Source organism: Chiloscyllium plagiosum, unplaced genomic scaffold, assembly GCF_037043375.1.
Source record: "Chiloscyllium plagiosum isolate Xiang-an unplaced genomic scaffold, Cpla_swu_hap1 HiC_scaffold_21, whole genome shotgun sequence".
NCBI lineage: Eukaryota > Metazoa > Chordata > Chondrichthyes > Orectolobiformes > Hemiscylliidae > Chiloscyllium > Chiloscyllium plagiosum.
In genome coordinates, this window is record NW_028270159.1 from 18,490,569 (window position 1) to 18,510,099 (window position 19,531).

The following is a 19,531-nucleotide window of genomic DNA, read 5'->3' on the forward strand; positions in this document are numbered from 1 at the left end:
CATACCATACAAAGTGCATTAGTATAATAAAATAGAATACAAGGTTACAGCTGCAGAGGAGGTGCCCAAATGGCGAGATTAGCATTAAAATTGGAGAGATCCATTCGGAAGACTAATAACAGCGGGGAAGAAGCTGTTCTTGAACGTGTTGGTATGTGTTTAAGCATTTGTATCTTCTGCCCAATGGAAGAGAATGGAAGAGATTATAACTGGGATGGGAGGGATATTTAATTGTGCTGACAACCTTCGGGGGCAGCGAGAAGTGTAGATGGAGTCAATGGATGGAAAGTTGGCTTGCCTGATGCAGTGAGCTGTGTTTACAACTCTCTGTAGTTTATGTAGAGATGTAAGTGTTGGTCCTGGCATTTGAAAATTGTAATCAGGAAATATGGAGACAGGTAAAGATCTGGGAGAACCAGGTGAAGTGTATTGACCTAGTGATATTGTCACTGGGCTAATAATCCACATGCTCAGGTGGTATTGCTCTGGTGATGTGGGCTCAAATCCTATCACAGCACAGGGTGAAATTTTTTAAAAAAGACCTAATTGTAAGGACTATAGATTGTCATTCTCTTCTTTAGGCAGGGAAATCTGCTATCTTCACCTGGTTTTAGCCCATATGTGACTCCAGACCTATCATCTCAGAGAAATATTGCAGGGATAAGTTATACCCATTTTTAAGTAAGATGCAATTGCAACAATTTCACAGTGTTTTTTTTTATGATCGCTGAATAACCCAAACATGTTATACTTCATGAAATGTTCTTTGCCACTATCGCCCTTGGAAAAGTGGTAATGGCATTAGATTAGGAAATTCAGTAGACCTAAACTAACCTTCCAGAGAGTTGAGAGTGTGGTGCTGGAGAAGCACAGCAGGTCAGACAGCATCCAACGAGCAGGAGAATCGACATTTCGGGCAGAAGTCCTTCATCAGGAATGTCTGGCAGCATCCAAAGAGCAGGAGAATTGACATTTTGGGCATGTCCATCAGGAATCAGTTCGAGAGACACAAGTTCATTCACACCAAAGCAGTTGATAAAATTGCAATTCAGTTAAATAATGTGGAATATCTAAATAAAGGTTAGTCTCAGTATGATGACCATGGCACACATCATTGATTGTAAAACTCATCTGCCATTTTTATCTTCTCTGAACCATCTATGACTGCCAAACTTGAGCAATGTGATTGACTCTTAACTGCCCTCTGAAATGGCCAAACAAGCCACATAGGATGAGAAACAATGCTGGCCTTGCCAAAAATGCAAGCCTTATATTAAAAAAATGTAGGAAGTGCAGCAACCATTAGCACACAGGAAACTCCTGCAAACAGTAATGATCAAATAATCAGTTTGATGTTTTTTGGGGGATAAATACTAACTAGAACACCATCTAACACTGACTAAAGAGTTGCCATTAGGGTGGCATTCTAATTCCAGACTTTCATCATCTGCTGTGGTGGGATTTGAACCCAAAACCCTAGAACATTGCAAAAAAAACAGAAGGCCTTCAGGAAGGAGGCTCACTGGACCTGAAACATTGATTCCACTCTCACTTCACAGCTGCTACTGGACCTGCTGAACTTTTCCCCAGTAATTTCTGTTTCAAATTTTCAGCATTCACTGTTTGTTGGGTTCCCCCCCACTTCCAACCCAGAAAAACTATTGCATTACTTATACATGGACAGGAACAGTAAGCTTTGATATGGATGTTCGCAGCAAACTGCCCAGCCTTCAGGACAACAGGGACCATAACACTGTACAACCCTGTCACGGCAACCACTGCAAGACATGTCAGACTGTCCACACGGATGCCACTATTACACAGGGGGACACCACTGACTATGTACGCGGGAGGTACTCATGTGACTCAGCCAATCATTGTCTATCTCAATCGTTGCAGGCAAGGATGCCCCAAGGCATGGTACATTGGCGAGACTAAGCAGACACTACGATGACGGATGAATGAATACCATGCAACAATCACCAGACAGGGGTGTTCCCTCCCAGTCAGGGAACACTTCAGCAGTTAAGGACATTCGGCTTCAGATCTTCAGGTGACAATCCTCCAAGGCGGACTTCGGGATACACAACAATGCAGAGTGGCAGAGCAGAGGCTGACAGCCAAGGTCGGAACCTATGAGGATAGCCTCAACCAGGATCGTGGGTTCATGTCACACTATAGGTGACCCCATTACACTATGCACTCTCTCTCTCTCTCTCTCTTTCACACACACTCTTACATACTCACACACTCACACAGACCCTCTCTCATACACACACACACACACACACACCCCGCGCCCCAAACACACACACTATCACAGGCTTATACTCCATCATACTCACATACACACTTTACTAAGCATGGACAAATGCAAACACACTCTCTCACGCGCACTCACATTCACATGCACACATTCACACTCTCTGTCAGGCATGCACACACACATATAAGTCTAGTGAATGATTTTGCATTTACGTAATTATATTTGCAGATACATTCTATTTTGCTCAGAAACTGCACAATCTGCAGGCAGTCAATGCATGCAGTCAATCCATGTAATATTTTATACATTCCTATTTGGGAAATAGAACCAGTCTGACTCAAGATTGGGATACAGACAAATGCTTTAATGCATTGTCCGAGCTGCGATGTCCCCTTTTTTTTATAAAACCTTAATTTATCTCGAGAATGTGACTAAAAAGAAGTTCTGAGATTTACATATTAATGAACCAAAACCTGCAACCCATTCTAAAAGATGAAAGACTTAACAGCAATCTAGGTTTGTTCAACTATTTAAGAAAGGTGGTAAGGACAAGCCAGGGAACTACAGACAAGTGAGTTAGAGGTCGGTGGTGGGCAAATTGTTGGTGGGAATCCTGAGGGACAGAAATTACATGTATTTGGAAAGGCAAGGACTAGCCAACATGGCTTTGTGCGTGGCAAATCATGTCTCAAGAACTTGATTTATATGGACTTCAATAAGGAGTTCAACAAGGTTCCCCATGGGAGACTGGTTAGCAAGGCTAGATTTAATGGAACACAGGGAGAACTAACCATTTGGATACAGAACTGGCTCAAAGGTAGAAGTCAGAGGGTGGCGGTGGAGGTTGTTTTTCAAACTGGAGGCCTGTTACTGGTGGAGTACCATAGGGATTGGTGTTGGGTCCACTACTTTTCATCATTTATATAAATGATTTGGATATGAACAGAGGAGGTATAGTTAGTGAGTTTGCAGATGACACCAAAATTGGAGGTGTAGTGGAGGGCGAAGAAGGTTACCTCCAATTACTATGGGATCTTGATCAGATGGGCTGATGGGCTGAGGAGTGGCAGATGGATTTTAATTTACGTAAATGCCAGGTGCTGCATTTTGGGAAAGCAAATCTTAGTGGGGCTTATACACTTAATGGTAATGTCCTAGGGACTGTTGTTGAACAAAGAGATTTTGGAGTGCAGGCTCATAGCTCCTTGAAAGTAGAGTCGCAGGTGGATAGGATAGTGATGAAGGCCTTTAGTACAGGAGTTGCGACGTCATGTTGCGGCTGCACATGACGTTGATTAGGCCACTTTTGGAATATTGCATGCAATTCCGGTAGGAAGGATGTCGTGAAACTTGAAAGAGTTCAGTAAAGATTTATGAGGATGTTGCCAGTGTCAGAGGATTTGAGCTATAGGGAGAGTTTGAATAAGCTGGGACAGTTTTCCCTGGAGCATTGGAGGCTGAGAGGTCATCTTATAGAGGTTTGTAAAATCATGAAGGGCATGGATGGGGAGTCCAGAACTAGAGGGCATAGGTTTAGGGTGAGAAGGAAAAGATCTAAAAGAGACCTAAGGGGCAACGTTTTCATGCAGAGGGTGGTGCGTGTATGGAATAAGCTGCCAGAGGAAATGGTGGAGGCTAGTACAATTGCAACATTTAAAAGGCATCTGGATGGGTGTATGAATAGGAGGGGTTTGGAGGGACTTGGCCGGGTACTGGCAAGTGGGACTAGATTGGGTTGGGATATCTGGGCTGCATGGACAAGTTGGACCAAAGGGTCTGTTTCCGTGCTATACATCTCTATGACTCTACATAATTTTAGTTGCATGATACTGTAATCTTTTGCTATAAATTCTGTCTTATGGTCCTGCTCCACAGCTGCCTGATGAAGGAGCAGCACTCTGAAAGCTAGTGCTTCCAAATAAACCTGTTGGACTATAACCTGGTGCTGTGAGATTTTTTTAAGTCTAATATGTATTTAACATCTCATCCAAGACACAGCACCTTCAATATTACAGGGTTAAAACAAGGACTACAGATGCTGGAAACCAGGAATAGAGCTCGACATCAGATAAAGGGCTTTCGTCCGAAACGTCGATTTTCCTGCTTCTCGGGTGCTGCCTGACCTGCTGTGCTTTTCCAGTACCACTCTAATCTAGACCTTCAAAACTACACACTAGGGTCAACCTTGATTTTATGATCGGGCGCTACAGCGCTGGATTTAAATCAGGAACCTGTGGCTCGAGTGCAAATGAGCCAACCCTAACAAAAAGCAGCGCGATTCCCAGTTTATACCCCAGCCAGTCGCATACAACAGCTAGTTGGTTTCAATATTTACACTTTCTCCAGGGAAGGCAACAACCACCTGGTAAAGGGGCAGCACTCCGAAAGCTAGCGCTGCCAAAAACCTGCGGGACTATACTGTTGCGTGATTTTTAACTTTGTCCAGAGAAGGGCGCCGTGATAGGCAGCCCTGCACAAAGATTGGTCAATTGCGTGGTCAGTCTAACCAATCACAGTTCCATTGGTTGGGGGGGGGGGGTCTGTTTGTGATCGATGGCAGTTCTGACCATTCAGAGGTAGAATCGTGTGCCGATAAACCGATTGGAGACGGCAATAAATGGCAGAGGGACGTTCGTCTCTGGGTAAAAAAAGTAGACCCAGTGGCCCCTTTAAACAGTTTTAACACTCACCATCATCCAAAATAACAGGAAAAAATATATTGATTTTACTGTTCTACGATTTAATTTGCTACGGATATATTTGCAATATATTTAAAATTCCTCAGACCACGATAGCGCTGGGAAACATGTAAAGTCAGGATGTGGAAATTTGAAACAAAAACACAAAAAGCGCTGGGAAGACTCAGGAGATGAAGGCAGAATGTGTGGAGAGAACCTCAGGCCTTGACTCTGCTTTGAGTTTGCAGCATTGTCATGTTTTGAAATGGATTAACTTTTCGCCTCCCGCACAGCATTTCTATTGGAGGGCTCCTCGAGTTGGTTACCTATAGCAACGGGACGCCGAGCGAATCGACACAAAGTAACCATAGCAACGATTGAACCGCAAAAGTCGCAACTTCAGGAGCCGGGGAGGGGAAGTGGCTGATACACTGTAACCTTGGCTTATCCCGTAAGAGCGCCTGGCATCACCCCGCGAAAAGAGAATCCAGAGTTAACGCTTCCAGCCTGACATTTGAGTTGATTGATTATTATCACGTAACGAGCGACGGTGGAAAGTGCTGCTTTGCGTGAAATACAAACAGATGGTACCATACAAAGTGCATCAGTAGCGGAATACAGAGTGCAGAGTACAGTGTTACAGCCGCAGAGAAGGTACACAGAGAGAGAGATCAACATTAACATCTGGGAGGTCTATTCAGAAGTCTGATAATAGCGGGGAAGAAGTTGCTCTTGAATCTGTACAGATTTTTATATCTTCTGCCCAACGCAAGAGGGTACAGTGGGGTAGGTGGGGTCTTTGATTATGTTGGTTGCTTTTTTCCCAAGGCAGCAGGAAGTATAAATGGAGTCAATGGACGGAAAACTGGTTTGCATGATGGACTGGGTTGTGTGCATAACTCCAGACAGATGCTTTCTATGGTCTATCTATAAAAATTGATGAGTCTTTATGGACATGCTGAATTTCCTTAGACTGCCGGGGAAGTAGAGGCATTGTGTTTTCTTGAGCGTAGCTTCGACGTGGGTAGACCAGGACAGATTGTTGGTGATCATCATTTACAGGAATTTAACGCCCTCGACTATCTCCACCTCAGTACCATTGATGCAGACAGAGGTGTGCCCTCTACTCCACTTCCTGAAGTCAATGACCAGCTCCTTCATTTTGCTACCATTGGTGGAGAGATTGTTGTTTTTACACTATGCTGCTAAGGACTGTTATCTCTTTCCTGTACTCTACCTCGTTGTTGTTTGAGATCTGGTCTACGACAGTGGTGTCATGAACAAACTTGTAAATGGAGGTGTGGCAGAGTTTGGCAACACAGTTGTAAGTGTATAAGGAGTATAGTGAGGGGCTGAGTACACAGTGGTGTTGAGGATTATCGTGGAGGAGGTGTTGCCACCTTCCTTACTGATTGCAGTCCAAGAGTCAGGAAGTCAAGGATCCAGTTCCGGGGCAGGGAGGGGCAGCTGAAACCTATATCTCAGATTTTGGAGATGAGTTTATTTGGGATTATGGTGTTGAAGACAGAGCTGTAGTCAAGAAGTAGGAGTCTGATGTAAATACCTTTGTTATCAAGATGTCCAGGGATAAGTGCAGGGCCAGAGTCATGGACTTGTGATGGCAGTAGGTGAATTGCAAAGGATCAAGACCATCTGGTAGGCTGGATCTGATGTGAGCCATGACTAACGTCCCAAAGCATTTCATAATTGTAGAGGTCACAGCCACCAGATGGTAGTCATTGAGGCATGCTGCATCATTTTTCTTTGGCACTGGGATGATAGTGGTCTTTGTGAAGCAGGTGGGGACTTCAGATCATAGTGAGGAGAGTTTCAAGATGTAAGGGGCAACTTTTTCGCGCAGAGGGTGGTACGGGTATGGAATGAGCTGCCAGAGGAAGTGGTGGAGGCTGGTACAATTGCAACATTTAAAAGGCATTTGGATGGGTATATGAATAGGAAGGGTTTGGAGGGATATAGGCCGGGTGCTGGCAGGTGGGACTAGATTGGGTTGGGATATCTGGTCAGCATGGACGGTTTGGACCGAAGGGTCTGTTTCCATGCTGTACATCTCTATGAGGAGAAAGTGAGGTCTGCAGATGCTGCAGATCAAAGTTGAAACTTTATTGCTGGAACAGCACAGCAGGTCAGGCAGCATCCAGGGAACAGGAGATTCGACGTTTCGGGCACAGGCCCTTCTTCAGGAATCTCTATGACATCTCTATGACTCTATGTCAGCGAATTCTCCCACCAATTGGTCCGTGCAGGTTTTGTTTGCACTGCTAATGACTCCATCCATGATTTTTTTCTGGAGCTGAAGGGGGCTGGAATATAAAGGTGTTGGGTTTTATGCTGTTAAAAAGTGGGAGGGTGGAGTGAGTGGGACAGCTTTTCTGACCTAGTCCTGCTGCAATGTACCAAGCTGGATGCAAGCTGCAGACAGAACTGCACCTCCTTCCCTGTACTTTCTACAGTCTTCACAATTCAGCATTGAGTTCAACAATTTCAAACCATGTCTTCTGTCCTACAATTTAATTATCTCAATTTAATTTGGTTATGCTCTCAGTAAAGTTGACCAATTTTCTGCTGTTAACACTTACTCCTAAATCCTCTTTACTGCCAATCACACTTTTTTGCTCTAGGACACCCTCACTGTCTGTTCAATTGCTGTTCCCCCTCTTTCGTAAAGCATAAAATCCATCACTTTTCCATGGTCCTTCACTTCCAAAATAGTCTTATTGGACTCAAAAGTGACTGTTTCCCTCTCCAGAGCTGCTACGAGGATTGCTGAGTTTCTTTCGCACATTCTATTTTAATTTTAGACCTCAAACGTCCACCAAACTTCCATTGAATTATCCTGTCCTCCAACAGCTCAGTGAGTAGCTCTGGCCCCTGAAGCTAAAAGGGTGTAACTTGAAGTGTCTGCACCACAGTCTGAAGCTTCCATTACCTGTATGCTGACATTTCCATACAATTCTGATCTGAGTTGCTGACTGTGCTACATTCTTTCAGATGAGACTTTAAAGTAAGGACTGTTTGTCCTCTCAGAAAGTAAAAATACTTATTTGGTGAATTTTTCAAAATCACTAGATGTTTTAAATTGCTTCATAGCCAATGAAGTAAAAAGAAAGTGCTGGAGAAATTCTGTAGGTCTGGCAGCATCTGTAAAGAGAGAAATGCTTCAGGTCCAATCCAGTATCATTCTATTTTCTGTTTTGTTCCACAGAAAAGTCACACTGAACTTAACATAAACTCTGATTCTCTCTCCAAAGATGCTGCCAGACCAGCTGAGTTTCTCCAGTATTTTCTGTTTTTATTTCAGCATCCACTGTTCTTTGTTTTATTTTAGCCTCTTGAGAAGACCGAAGTGCTTGCTCAGGCAGTTAAGAGTCAACTATATTGTTATTGATCTGGAGTCATGTATAGACCAGATTGGTAAAGACAATGATTTACTTCCCTAAAGAACATGAGCAAATAACAAATGTAACAAGTTTGGTAGTTTCATGTTCACCATTACCTACACTAGCTTCATGTAATTAAAGTGAATTTAGATTCCTCAGTTACAATGCTGGAGTCTTAAAATTACACTCACGTAATATCAGTTCAGGCCTCTGACAAGTTAGTCGTGTAACATAACCACAATGTTACGGCAACCCACAGCCTCAGAATGTCCAAGAGTACCTTGGAGCCAGTGATGGTTTAATAAATTTTGGAACTGCAGCAACTAACTTATGCAAAACAAAATTGTGCAAGTAGCAATATTATACTAAACAGGTTACTTGTTTCAGTGATGATAGATTATGGCTTGGCTGTCAGCCAGGATCTCTACAAGGGAAACCCCACCCTCCATCAAGCATTCTTAGCTTAGCTAGTAGTTCTTAAGACACAAAGTTACAAGGTTTCTGGGTGTGCATTTCTTAAATTATAACAGTGACTACACTTCAAAAGTACTTAAATAAAAGGAAGAATCTGCAGAGGCTGGTGATCTGAAATAAAAACAGAAATTGCTTGAGAAACTCAGCAGGTTTTACAGCATTTGTGAAGAGAAAAAGTGTCAACATTTCGAATCCAATAACTCTTCTTCAGAACTGAACTCAAGAAGCTACCCCATTCACAGATTTCCACAGAACATTTAGAATTGGCAATAAATGCTTATGTTGCAAAGTCCAAATCTAGGCATGAATAAAAAAAATGCTTTTTTCCTAAATTAAGAACATATTGATTAAACTATGCCAGCATGATCCACAAACGTGTTTTATCTAAGTAGATAAGATTTTTAATGCACCTTAAAGACAAGTTAGATTTTTCTCAGCTTTCATACTTCTACAAAAACTTAGCACAAAGTTGACTTGGGGACCACTGGCAATATCCTTCTTAAAATCACCCATTACGACTGGCCCATTTCACTAGCTGTGAGTTCCAGCTCCTAGCTGACCCAAATTCCAACCACTATGGCAAAATTCAATAGATAGAAACAGAAACAGAAAGGCATTTTGTTTAATTCCTGTGACATATATTAGGACTGTGAGTTTATGTGTTATGATTAAACACATTTCATTTAAAAGATATTTGCATAACAACCTTTCAAACATCTTCAACCTCTTATATTTGCACTAACTTTCTTACTACTTATAGAATAGAAATAGAGAAGTTTTAATGTGGAAAATTAAATTATATTGATAGAATTTAGAAATTTCCATTAGTGCTGCATTCTAATAGGTGATTAGCACAGACAAATGAATCAAATCTTGTACCAACTACAGCGTCTTGCAAAATTAGAAATCTGGTCAAAGCTCACTGTGGACTTGAACACAAGTCTTAACAGCGAAATTACTGAGGTATTTCCTCTGGTGAAGAAATCCAGAACAAGAAAGTACAATCATAACAACAAACTTAGGCCATTGAGAAATGAAATCAGGAACTTTTGGATTTTTTTTCAAACAACAGACTTTTTTTTATTACTATAAGTTAGATAGTAGCTAATTTTCATAAATCTCCTATCCAACAAAGGACAAGTCACAGAATACCTAATGGAGAATAATGTAATCATGGAAGAATCGGAGGAGCCAAAACAAAGGGAAGAACATCAGTCCCAGAGTTTGATTAAGGTAAGAAAAATAAAGCTTTTAAATGTTTAGCAAATTACATTGCACTCAACAATCTATGCAATCAGACATACGTCAATTTATACAATCATGCTTAGCTCCACAACATGGTCACCTCAAAGTTTGAATTGCTGAAAATATTCTGTAACTTTGTTATGCATCACCTGTTGTTCTGAGGCAGTGTATAGCTTGCTTTCACCAATGCCCTCAGAACTAACTGCAAGGAAACCTGAAGAGGAACTTCAGGACAGCAGTTACTTCCATTTTGTTTCTTCTCTAATGAAGCAAACAACACCATAACTAGCAACAAGGTAATGTTCTGTATGTGCCAACAGCTTTCTGTTCCGTTGCTGAGATTTCTCTGAGCTTGTATGTTTTAACAGTATTCAACACAATGAGTAGTTGCTGGTAAGCCCTTGACTTGTTTTTGAGCGAGTGCACCCACAACACACCTCACTGGGTAGAGACTGGAAATCAAGCCCCATTATTCTCCAAGTCATCACAAAAAGTAAATATTTTATAACAGTATGTGAAACTCCCCAAATTACCTGTCTTTTGGACCATGGTTTACAAAATGCAGAGAAGGGACTCCTGTAGTTAACAATGATTACTATTTATTACAAATATATAGATTCTAGACACAATCAACAATGATATCAACAGATATCTCTACCAGTTTAATTCTGAACTCCTTATAAAACTTTCTCTACATACATATATTTATAGACATATAGGGGGAGAGATTAAAAGAAAAGCATATGTGCCATGGTGTGGAGAAAAAACTGGGAAAGCTGTTCAGTTGTCCCTGTCCACCATGAATACTGAGATGCTACATATAGCTTGAGTGACTGGTTCACACTTGAAATCTTTGACTTATTGCTTAAGGGCTACAGCTTGCAGCAATTGATGAAGGGAAATAAGCTGTCTTTCTTCAGGCTTTAAGTGTGTTTACAGCAAAGAGAAGGACAGCTCCTTCCTTTCCAAAGGTCCGATGGCATCGAACCCTAACATTCATACTGACAAGCTGTTCTGATACCTAGGAACCATCGGCATTCCCCAGGCCAAAAAGCTACTTGTTGCCAACCAGATCTCCCTCTGTATATGAGTTGGCTTCAGTTCATCTGCAACTAGAATTCCCCACAGCACTTAAAGTAAACTTCAGGTAACTTCCTTCTAAAATGTGCTGCAATACTGTTCACATTCCTTGTTTTTTTTAAACAATCCATTTCACCTTTCAGTCCACAATCACAAATTCAAAATTAAAATAAATAATACAGTCTTTAAATTCAATACCTCATCAATTGTTTCAGTTCCCAAAGATTGGTACAATCATACCCGGTCAACATTCTACCAACTGGACTTGCCCAACTCTCTTGACAGTAAAATGTTTTTGTTCCACAGGTTGATGATTTAATGCCAGAAATTGATGTGTTTCCCACAGCTTTATCTGAGGAACAACTGGAAGCAGCTACAGAGAAAGCCCGACAAAATTTCTTCGGATCCAGTGGGATTTTTCACCTGGATGATATTGTTGAGAAAAATGATACAGTTTCAATCATAATAAATGATCGGGCTAAAGAACAGTGAGTACCATAATAGCTGTGGCCATCTCTAATAAAAGCTTTAATGAGGTCTGTAAGGAATATTTTTCCATTTCTGAAAAACAGATGTAATAGACTAGAAATGCTGCCAGATCTCATGAGTTTGTCAAACATTCTCTATTTTGACACCTGAAAGACACTAGATGAATAAAAAGTGTTTTTTTTTTGGCAAATGGCGAACGGTGGACAGTTGAGCTGAATACATAAGATCCTATAGATTGGATATGCATGTAACGAATATATTTTGTGTTTACAGTTGTCTAAAAGGAAACCATTTTCTTCAGCTTGGGGATCTGGAGGAAGCTGTGATTTCGTTTAGTAAAGCGATTGCACTAAACCCTCAGATGGTAAGAATATTTCAGGGGCGGGGGAGGGAGTGGTGAGATTATAAATCCTGCCTGAGGCAATGGGGATGTTGATCTAAGTGGCTCTTTGATCCAGTTTATGAAGACAGTGACAGATGATGCAGTTCAATGGTGAGAAGAAACCTTTTCATTTGCCATAGAGTAACAAACTCCTGGAAAGAAAGCAGTTGAAACTGGATAACGTGGTTCCTTAGAGAGTACCAGAATTTGACTGATTTTCCTTTTACCAATTCAGTTAGATTTACCAGCACGTGTTAGTACTATTAAAAATAATGATTACTTAAAAGCTTAACTGAAAAAACGTCTGTCATGAGCTGTATGCAATGCTACTTATTATTTGTATCTTGGAATCTGATTTTTGAAATGTCTTGCTCAATGCAGAAAGAGTTTTATTTGAGAAGGGCTGAGGCATATCTCCAAATTGGCGATTTCCAGTCTTCTATTGTCAACTACAGAATGGCCAGTTCTTTGGATCCCTCAGATGAAGACCTGCGATCACAGATAGCACTCACCCTGTACATCCAGGTATGACCATCCATCCTTATTTTAGTTTGTTTCACTTAGTATTCTCATTCAGGTTTTATTTAATCCTACCCATCCAATTTCAATAAACTACTCAGTAGAAACATCTTTACTCAGAGATTACTCATCTTTACTTAGACCGTGGAACTCACTACAACATAGAATACTTGAGGCAAATACATGAGAATACAGTACATAAGTGAGAAACAACTAGAAAGATAAAATGATGGGATTAAATGAAATCAGTTAGGAGGCTACACATATGAAGCACAGAGCACATGCTCAGGTTGTCCTGTTTCTGTAATGTTAATATATTGAAAACCAATTTTTACTTTTTTTTCAGCTTTCAAATTAGTTTATTCTTAGAAGCTGTGTCAAATGTCTCTATTCAAGCTGCAGATTGTGTATTGAAATGAAAATCCTCGTCTTTAAGACAAAATAAAATGAACATTTCTTTAGTGGATGGGGTTACAGTGCAGTCGGTGAGTTGGTTAGCTCAGTTAGCTGGATGGCTGGTTTGCTATGCGGAATAACACCAACAGCACAGTTTCAAATTCTGAAGAAGTGCCACTGGATTCACAATTCTGCTCTCTCTCTCTATCTCCCCAAAGATCCGGCCAGACCTGCTGAGCTTCTTCAACAATTTTCTTCTTCAGTGATTCCCACACTGGACAGGATGAGCCAGCTGACCACGGCACCATGGTGCAGAAGGCCATTCAAGAGGGGGGAGCAAAAAGACAAGTAGCTGTTATAGGGGATTCTATAATTAGGGGGACAGATAGTATCCTTTGCAAGCTGGATCGGGAGTCTCGCATGGTGTGTTGCCTACCCGGTGCCAGGGTGCGGGACATCTCCGACCAGCTTGAAAAGATATTGGAGCGGGAGGGGGAGGATCCAGGTGTTGTGGTCTACGTTGGGACTAACAACATAGGCAAAGCTAGGGTGGAGGACCTGTTTGGGGATTATCGAGCACTAGGAAGGAAATTGAAGTACAGGTCCTCAAGGGTCATAATCTCCGGATTACTGCCCGAGCCATGTGCCAATTGGCATAGGGATAAGAAAATTAGGGAAGTAAACATGTGGCTAAGGGATTGGTGTGGGAAAGAGGGATTCCACTTCATGGGGCATTGGCATCAGTTTTGGAACCGGGGGGGATCTGTACCGTTGGGACGGTCTCCACCTAAACCGATCAGGTACCAATGTTCTAGCGAAGAGGATAAATAGGGTGGTCGGTAGGACTTTAAACTTCTGAGTTGGGGGGAAGGGAAAGTGAACGCGACAGGGAATATGGAGTTAAATGGAAAGATAAGCAGGAGGATAGCATGTGTGCAGGTCGATTTAAACTTAAGGCAGACTGGGAATGCAGCAAAAAGGAAGGATAACTTAGGACATCTTATGACTTCCAATATCTCTGTTGATAAGAAAGTTAGCATTAAGGCACTTTACCTGAATGCTCGTAGCATTCGTAACAAAGCAGATGAACTAACTGCACAGATCATCGTGAATGATTATGATGTGGTAGGCATCACAGAGACGTGGTTGCAGGGGGGTCAGGACTGGCAGTTAAACATCCAAGGATTTTCAACTTATCTAAAAGACAGGAAAACGAACAAAAAAGGCGGGGTTGCATTGTTAGTTAAGAACAAAATTAAATCTATGGCACTGAATGACATAACGTCGGATGATGTGGAGTCTGTGTGGGTGGAATTGAGGAACCACAAAGGAAAAAATAACCATAGTAGGAGTTATGTACAAACCTCCTAACAGTGGTCAGAACCAGGGGCGCAACATGTACCGGGAAATAGAGAAGGCATGTCAGAAGGGCAAGGTCACGGTGATCATGGGAGACTTCAATATGCAGGTGGACTGGGTAAATAATGTTGCCAGTGGATCCAAAGAAAGGGAATTCATGGAATGCTTACAGGATGGCTTTTTGGAACAACTTGTCATGGAGCCCACAAGGGAGCAGGCTATTCTGGACCTAGTGCTATGTAATGAGCCAGACTTTATAACAAATGTTAAAGTAAGGGAACACTTAGGAAGCAGCGATCATAATATGGTAGAGTTCAGTCTGCAGTTTGAAAGAGAGAAGGCAAAATCGGATGTAATGGTGTTACAGTTAAATAAAGGTAATTATGAGGGCATGAGAGAGGAATTGATGAAAATAGACTGGAAGCAGAGCCTAGCGGGGAAGACAGTAGATCAAAAATGACAGGAGTTTGTGGGTATAATTGAGGACACTGTACAGAGGTTCATCCCCAAGAAAAGATAGATTATCCGGGGAGGAATTAGACAGCCATGGCTGACAAAGGAAGTCAGGAAATGTATTAAAGAAAAAGAGAGATCCTATAAAGTGGCCAAGAGCACTGGAAAATCAGAAGATTGGGAAGGTTACAAAAAACAAACAGAGGATAACAAAGAGAGAAATAAGGAAGGAGAGGATCAAATAGTAGGCTAGCCGGCAATATTAGAAATGATAGTAAAAGTTTCTTTCAATACATAAGAAACAAATGACAGGCAAAAGTAGACATTGGGCCACTTCAAACTGATGCTGGAAGGCTAGTGACGGGAGATAAGGAAATAGCTGGAGAACTTAATAAGTACTTTGCGTCAGTCTTCACAGTGGAAGACGTGAGTAATATCCCAACAATTAAAGGGAGTCAGGGGGCTGAGTTGAGTATGGTTGCCGTTACAAAAGAGAAATTGCTAGAAAAGCTAAAAGATATTAAAATTGATAAATCTCCTGGCCCTGATGGGCTACATCCTAGAGTTCTGAGGGAGATGGTTGAGGAAATAGCGGAGGCGTTGGTTGAGATCTTTCAAAAGTCACTGGAGTCAGGGAAAGTCCCGGATGATTGGAAGATCGCTGTTGTAACCCCCTTGTTCAAGAAAAGATAAGACAAAAGATGGAAAATTATAGGCCAATTAGCCTAACCTCGGTTGTTGGTAAAATTCTAGAATCCATCATTAAGAATGAGTTTTCTAAATTCTTGGAAGAGCAGGGTCGGATTAGAACAAGTCAACATGGATTTAGTAAGGGGAGGTTGTGCCTGACAAACCTGTTGGAATTCTTTGAAGAGGTGACAAGTAGGTTAGACCAGGGAAACCCAGTGGATGTGGTCTATCTAGACTTCCAAAAGGCCTTTGATAAGGTGCCACACGGGAGGCTGCTGAGTAAGGTGAGGGCCCATGGTGTTCGAGGTGAGCTACTGGCATGGATTGAGGATTGGCTGTCTGACAGATGGCAGAGAGTTGGGATAAAAGGTTCTTTTTTGGAATGGCAGCCGGTGACAAGCGGTGTCCCGCAGGGTTCAGTGTTGGGGCCGCAGCTGTTCACGTTATATATTAATGATCTGGATGAAGGGACTGGGGGCATTCTAGCGAAGTTTGCCAATGGTATGAAGTTAGGTGTACAGGCAGGTAGTACTGAGGAAGTGGGGAGGCTGCGGAAGGATCTAGACAGTTTGGGAGAGTGGTCCAGGAAATGGCTGATGGAATTCAATGTGAGCAAATGCAAGGTCTTTCGAAAAAAGAATACAAGCATGGACTACTTTCTAAACGGTGAGAAAATTCATAAAGCCAAAGTACAAAGGGATCTGGGAGTGCTAGTCGAGGATTCTCTAAAGGTAAACATGCAGGTTGAATCCATGATTAAGAAAGCGAATGCAATGTTGTCATTTATCTCAAGAGGGTTGGAATATAAAAGCACTGTTGTGCTACTGAGACCTCATAAAGTTCTGGTTAGGCCCCATTTGGAGTACTGTGTCCGGTTTTGGTCCCCACACCTCAGGAAGGACATACTGGCACTGGAGCATGTCCAGCGGAGATTCACATGGGTGATCCCTGGAATGGTAGGTCTAACATATGAGGAACGGCTGAGGATCCTGGGATTGTATTCATTGGAGTTTAGAAGATTAAGGGGAGATCTAATAGAAACTTACAAGATAATACATGGCTTGGAAAGGGTGGACGGAAGGAAATTGTTTCTGTTAGGCGAGGAGAATAGGACCCATGGACACAGCCTTAGAATTAGAGGGGGTAAATTCAGAACAGAAATGCGGAGACATTTCTTCAGCCAGAGAGTGGTGGGTCTGTAGAATTTATTGCCGTGGAGTGCAGTGGAGTCCGGGACGCTAAATGTCTTCAAGGCAGAGATTGATAAATTCTTGATGTCACAAGGAATTAAGGGCTTCGGGGAGAATGCGGGTAAGTGGAGTTGAAAATCCCATCAGCCATGATTGAATGGTGGAGTGGACTCGATGGGCCGAATGGCCTTACTTCCACTCCTATGTCTAGTGGTCTTATGGTCACCACGAAGCCCTGCCTTCTCGACCTCATCCCTTACCACTAGCTGTCCTTGTCTAATCAGAGAGCAGCACATTTGCCCTCTGGGGCTGTGGCACCTACTAGGACATGGGAGATGATGGTGGAGTGGTAATGTTGCTGGGCTAGTAACCCAATGAGCCAGGTGTCTTGTCTTGGGGACATGGTTTCAAATTCCATCATGGCAGCTGGTGAAATTTGAATTTAGTTAATAAAATCTGCAATGTTAAGCTTGTATCACTGATGGTGACCATGACAGTAAGCACTGGTAAAAATCAATGCAGTTCAGTATTGTCCTTTAAAGGTAAAACCTGCCATCTTTACTCCATCTGACCTACATGTGACGGAAATGGTTGACTCTTAGCTGGACATGCAAGCCTCTCAGGTCAAGGGTAATTCAGGATGGGAAACAAATGAAAGAATAAAGATGTAAATTGTAAAACAAGATTTAGGACTTTCTTTCCATGTTACTGTATGAGGTTTTCACCATTGGAAATTTGTTCTAATAATCTTGCCTAGTTCTGATTGTCTTTTTTACTGCAGGGTCAAAGTCTTTTTGAAATGAAATTATATATGGATGCCTTAGAGGTTTTTGTGCAAGCTTCGGAGATGCAACTTGAAAATCATCATTACCACATGCGAAGGTGATTCATCATGTGTATTTTCCTCCAGAAATCATACTCAGGGTGTCCCTGCTTCATCACAAGCAGACAATGTGACCAAAACTAAGATACTACCATTGTTGTCTGGACATAGTATAAAGACTGACCACCATAATGCCTTCAACCAGCATAAAGCTCGTGCAATGAATTGTTTTATGTTTCCCAGGTTTAGATACTACTATGTTATTCAGTATTAAGCATGTCATGACCTTTTGTCATATCAAGAAATCTATTGTTTCACGTTTCAGTAAGAATAGTTAATCATGTAGAGAAGTGTGATGTTAGTTGGGGTTCTGTAAATGAATGGATAACATTTTACCTTCTGTGCAGATGAGGATTATAGTAATAAGGTACTTTAAAGAAACGTTGCAGCCAAATATGTGTTCCAGCATAACTACCTTGAAAGCAGAGACCATAGACTTGGCATGTGACTTGACACTGAGCTTTAGAAACACAATACTGGGCTTTCGCAGTAAACAAATTTCAGAACCCATCACCTGATTTCTCCTATACTTGCCACGAAAGAAGAGAGCTTCAAATCAATGCCTAACCTTAAATTCAGGACACATGATCCATCTTTCAAAGACTTGCTCCCAATTGCTTCAGAAAACTGAATAATGACTCTGTGAGACCATAGAGTTTAGTCTAGAATTCATAAAGCAGGGCCAGGATATTAGGAAATGTGTGTGTGTGTGTGACTACCCAATTAACATAAAGGATAGATGCACCAGGAATTCAAGTGCAAAGGCAGAAGTTTTCCATTTGGGGCAGGGCTGCCCCTCGATTTCCAGGTGCAGATTTTCAGATCATGCTGAGATACAGTTTCAATATCTCGTTGAAGCGACTGCTGCTTGATGGTAGGCCTGAACCATAGTGGCAAGCTGTTTATTTGTGGGGCTATCACACGTAGGGTTTGTGTGCTCATCCATTGGAAATACAAACATGTATAATGTCAATGAACAGAGTAAAACATTATATCCTTTGTTTCCCAGTGTTGAGGCCTTGATTGCATTGGGAAGACTTGAAGATTCTCTTCAACTGGTCAACGAACAACTTGAGAATGTAAAGACCAATCCTGAGCTCTATATTCTTCGTGCCAGACTGCACGATCATTTTAACCAAGTAAATATAGTGCGCTACATCTTAAAGTTTAATGTCGTTAGTCTTGGTGTCCTTTTATGTTTCTTACCTTCACCTCTCTGCAAAAAGTAGTTACAGAGGTTGTTTTAGGGTTTAGTACATTCGGTGCAGCTTTGCATTAAAAATTACAACCAAAACAATCATTTGTGTAGACAAACTGTTTTTAGGTTTTGTGTGATCTATTTTGTTCCTCCAAAAAGCCCAGTGCATAATGAACACATTAAACAGGAGGAAAGCAAAAAATGACTGTAGGTTTTAGAAAAAAAAGAGTTAAAATCAAATCATACAGAACCATAAAATGCTACAGGACAGAAGGAGGTCATTTTCTGGCTCTTTCAAATAGTTCAGTTAGTTCTATTCCCCACTCTTCTTTATATCTCTGCAATGTTTTCCCCTTTAATTATTTATCCAATTTCATTTTGAAGGCCAGTATTAACTCTGTAACCACCACCGAATCAGACGGTGCATTCCAAATCCTACTCACTCATTACACTCTGTCCTTATGTTGCTTCTGGTCCTTTTGTCAATTGCCTATAGTCTCTGCAGGCTGGTCATTGTTTTAGTCATGATTTGAGATGATGTCAAAATGGGGGCCAGAATTTCAATTGGCCAATTAAGGACCCCTTCCCGCCCCATCAGCATATTCATGGGGAGAGTGAAGGGGTCATTGCCCCTGCTGCTGCATGGGCAGTGAAGCAGATCAATCCTAGCATCCTCCCAGTGGACTCCCCCATCCTATGAGGCACTCTGTGGTCAAGCGAGCGGTACAACAGTGGGAATGGATGCCCTCAGCAACACTGCAACCCCACCCCGCCCCATGGAATCCACATTATAGGAGGGATGTGAGGGATGTAATTGCACTAGAGAGGGTG

At 41.8% G+C, this 19,531-nt stretch overlaps 1 protein-coding gene across 5 annotated transcripts in view; it reads left to right on the forward strand.

Moving 5' to 3' along the window:
• Nucleotides 1–5,307: 5,307 nt before the first annotated feature.
• ttc16 (tetratricopeptide repeat domain 16) overlaps nucleotides 5,308–19,531 on the forward strand; it is a 38,160-nt gene continuing 23,936 nt past the window's right edge. Inside the window, exons 1-7 of one of the 5 annotated variants that reach the window (XM_087998379.1) lie at nucleotides 5,308–5,598; nucleotides 9,952–10,049; nucleotides 11,448–11,629; nucleotides 11,904–11,994; nucleotides 12,394–12,537; nucleotides 17,401–17,501; nucleotides 18,512–18,641. In XM_087998379.1, the coding sequence (XP_087854505.1) occupies nucleotides 9,972–10,049; nucleotides 11,448–11,629; nucleotides 11,904–11,994; nucleotides 12,394–12,537; nucleotides 17,401–17,501; nucleotides 18,512–18,641 (726 nt within the window). In that variant the 5' untranslated portion in view covers nucleotides 5,308–5,598; nucleotides 9,952–9,971. Of the gene's footprint in view, nucleotides 5,599–5,627; nucleotides 5,731–9,951; nucleotides 10,050–11,447; nucleotides 11,630–11,903; nucleotides 11,995–12,393; nucleotides 12,538–17,400; nucleotides 17,502–18,511; nucleotides 18,642–19,531 lie in introns of those variants that run through there. The other 4 variants (XM_087998378.1, XM_087998375.1, XM_087998380.1 and 1 more) reach the window with 4 other exon arrangements.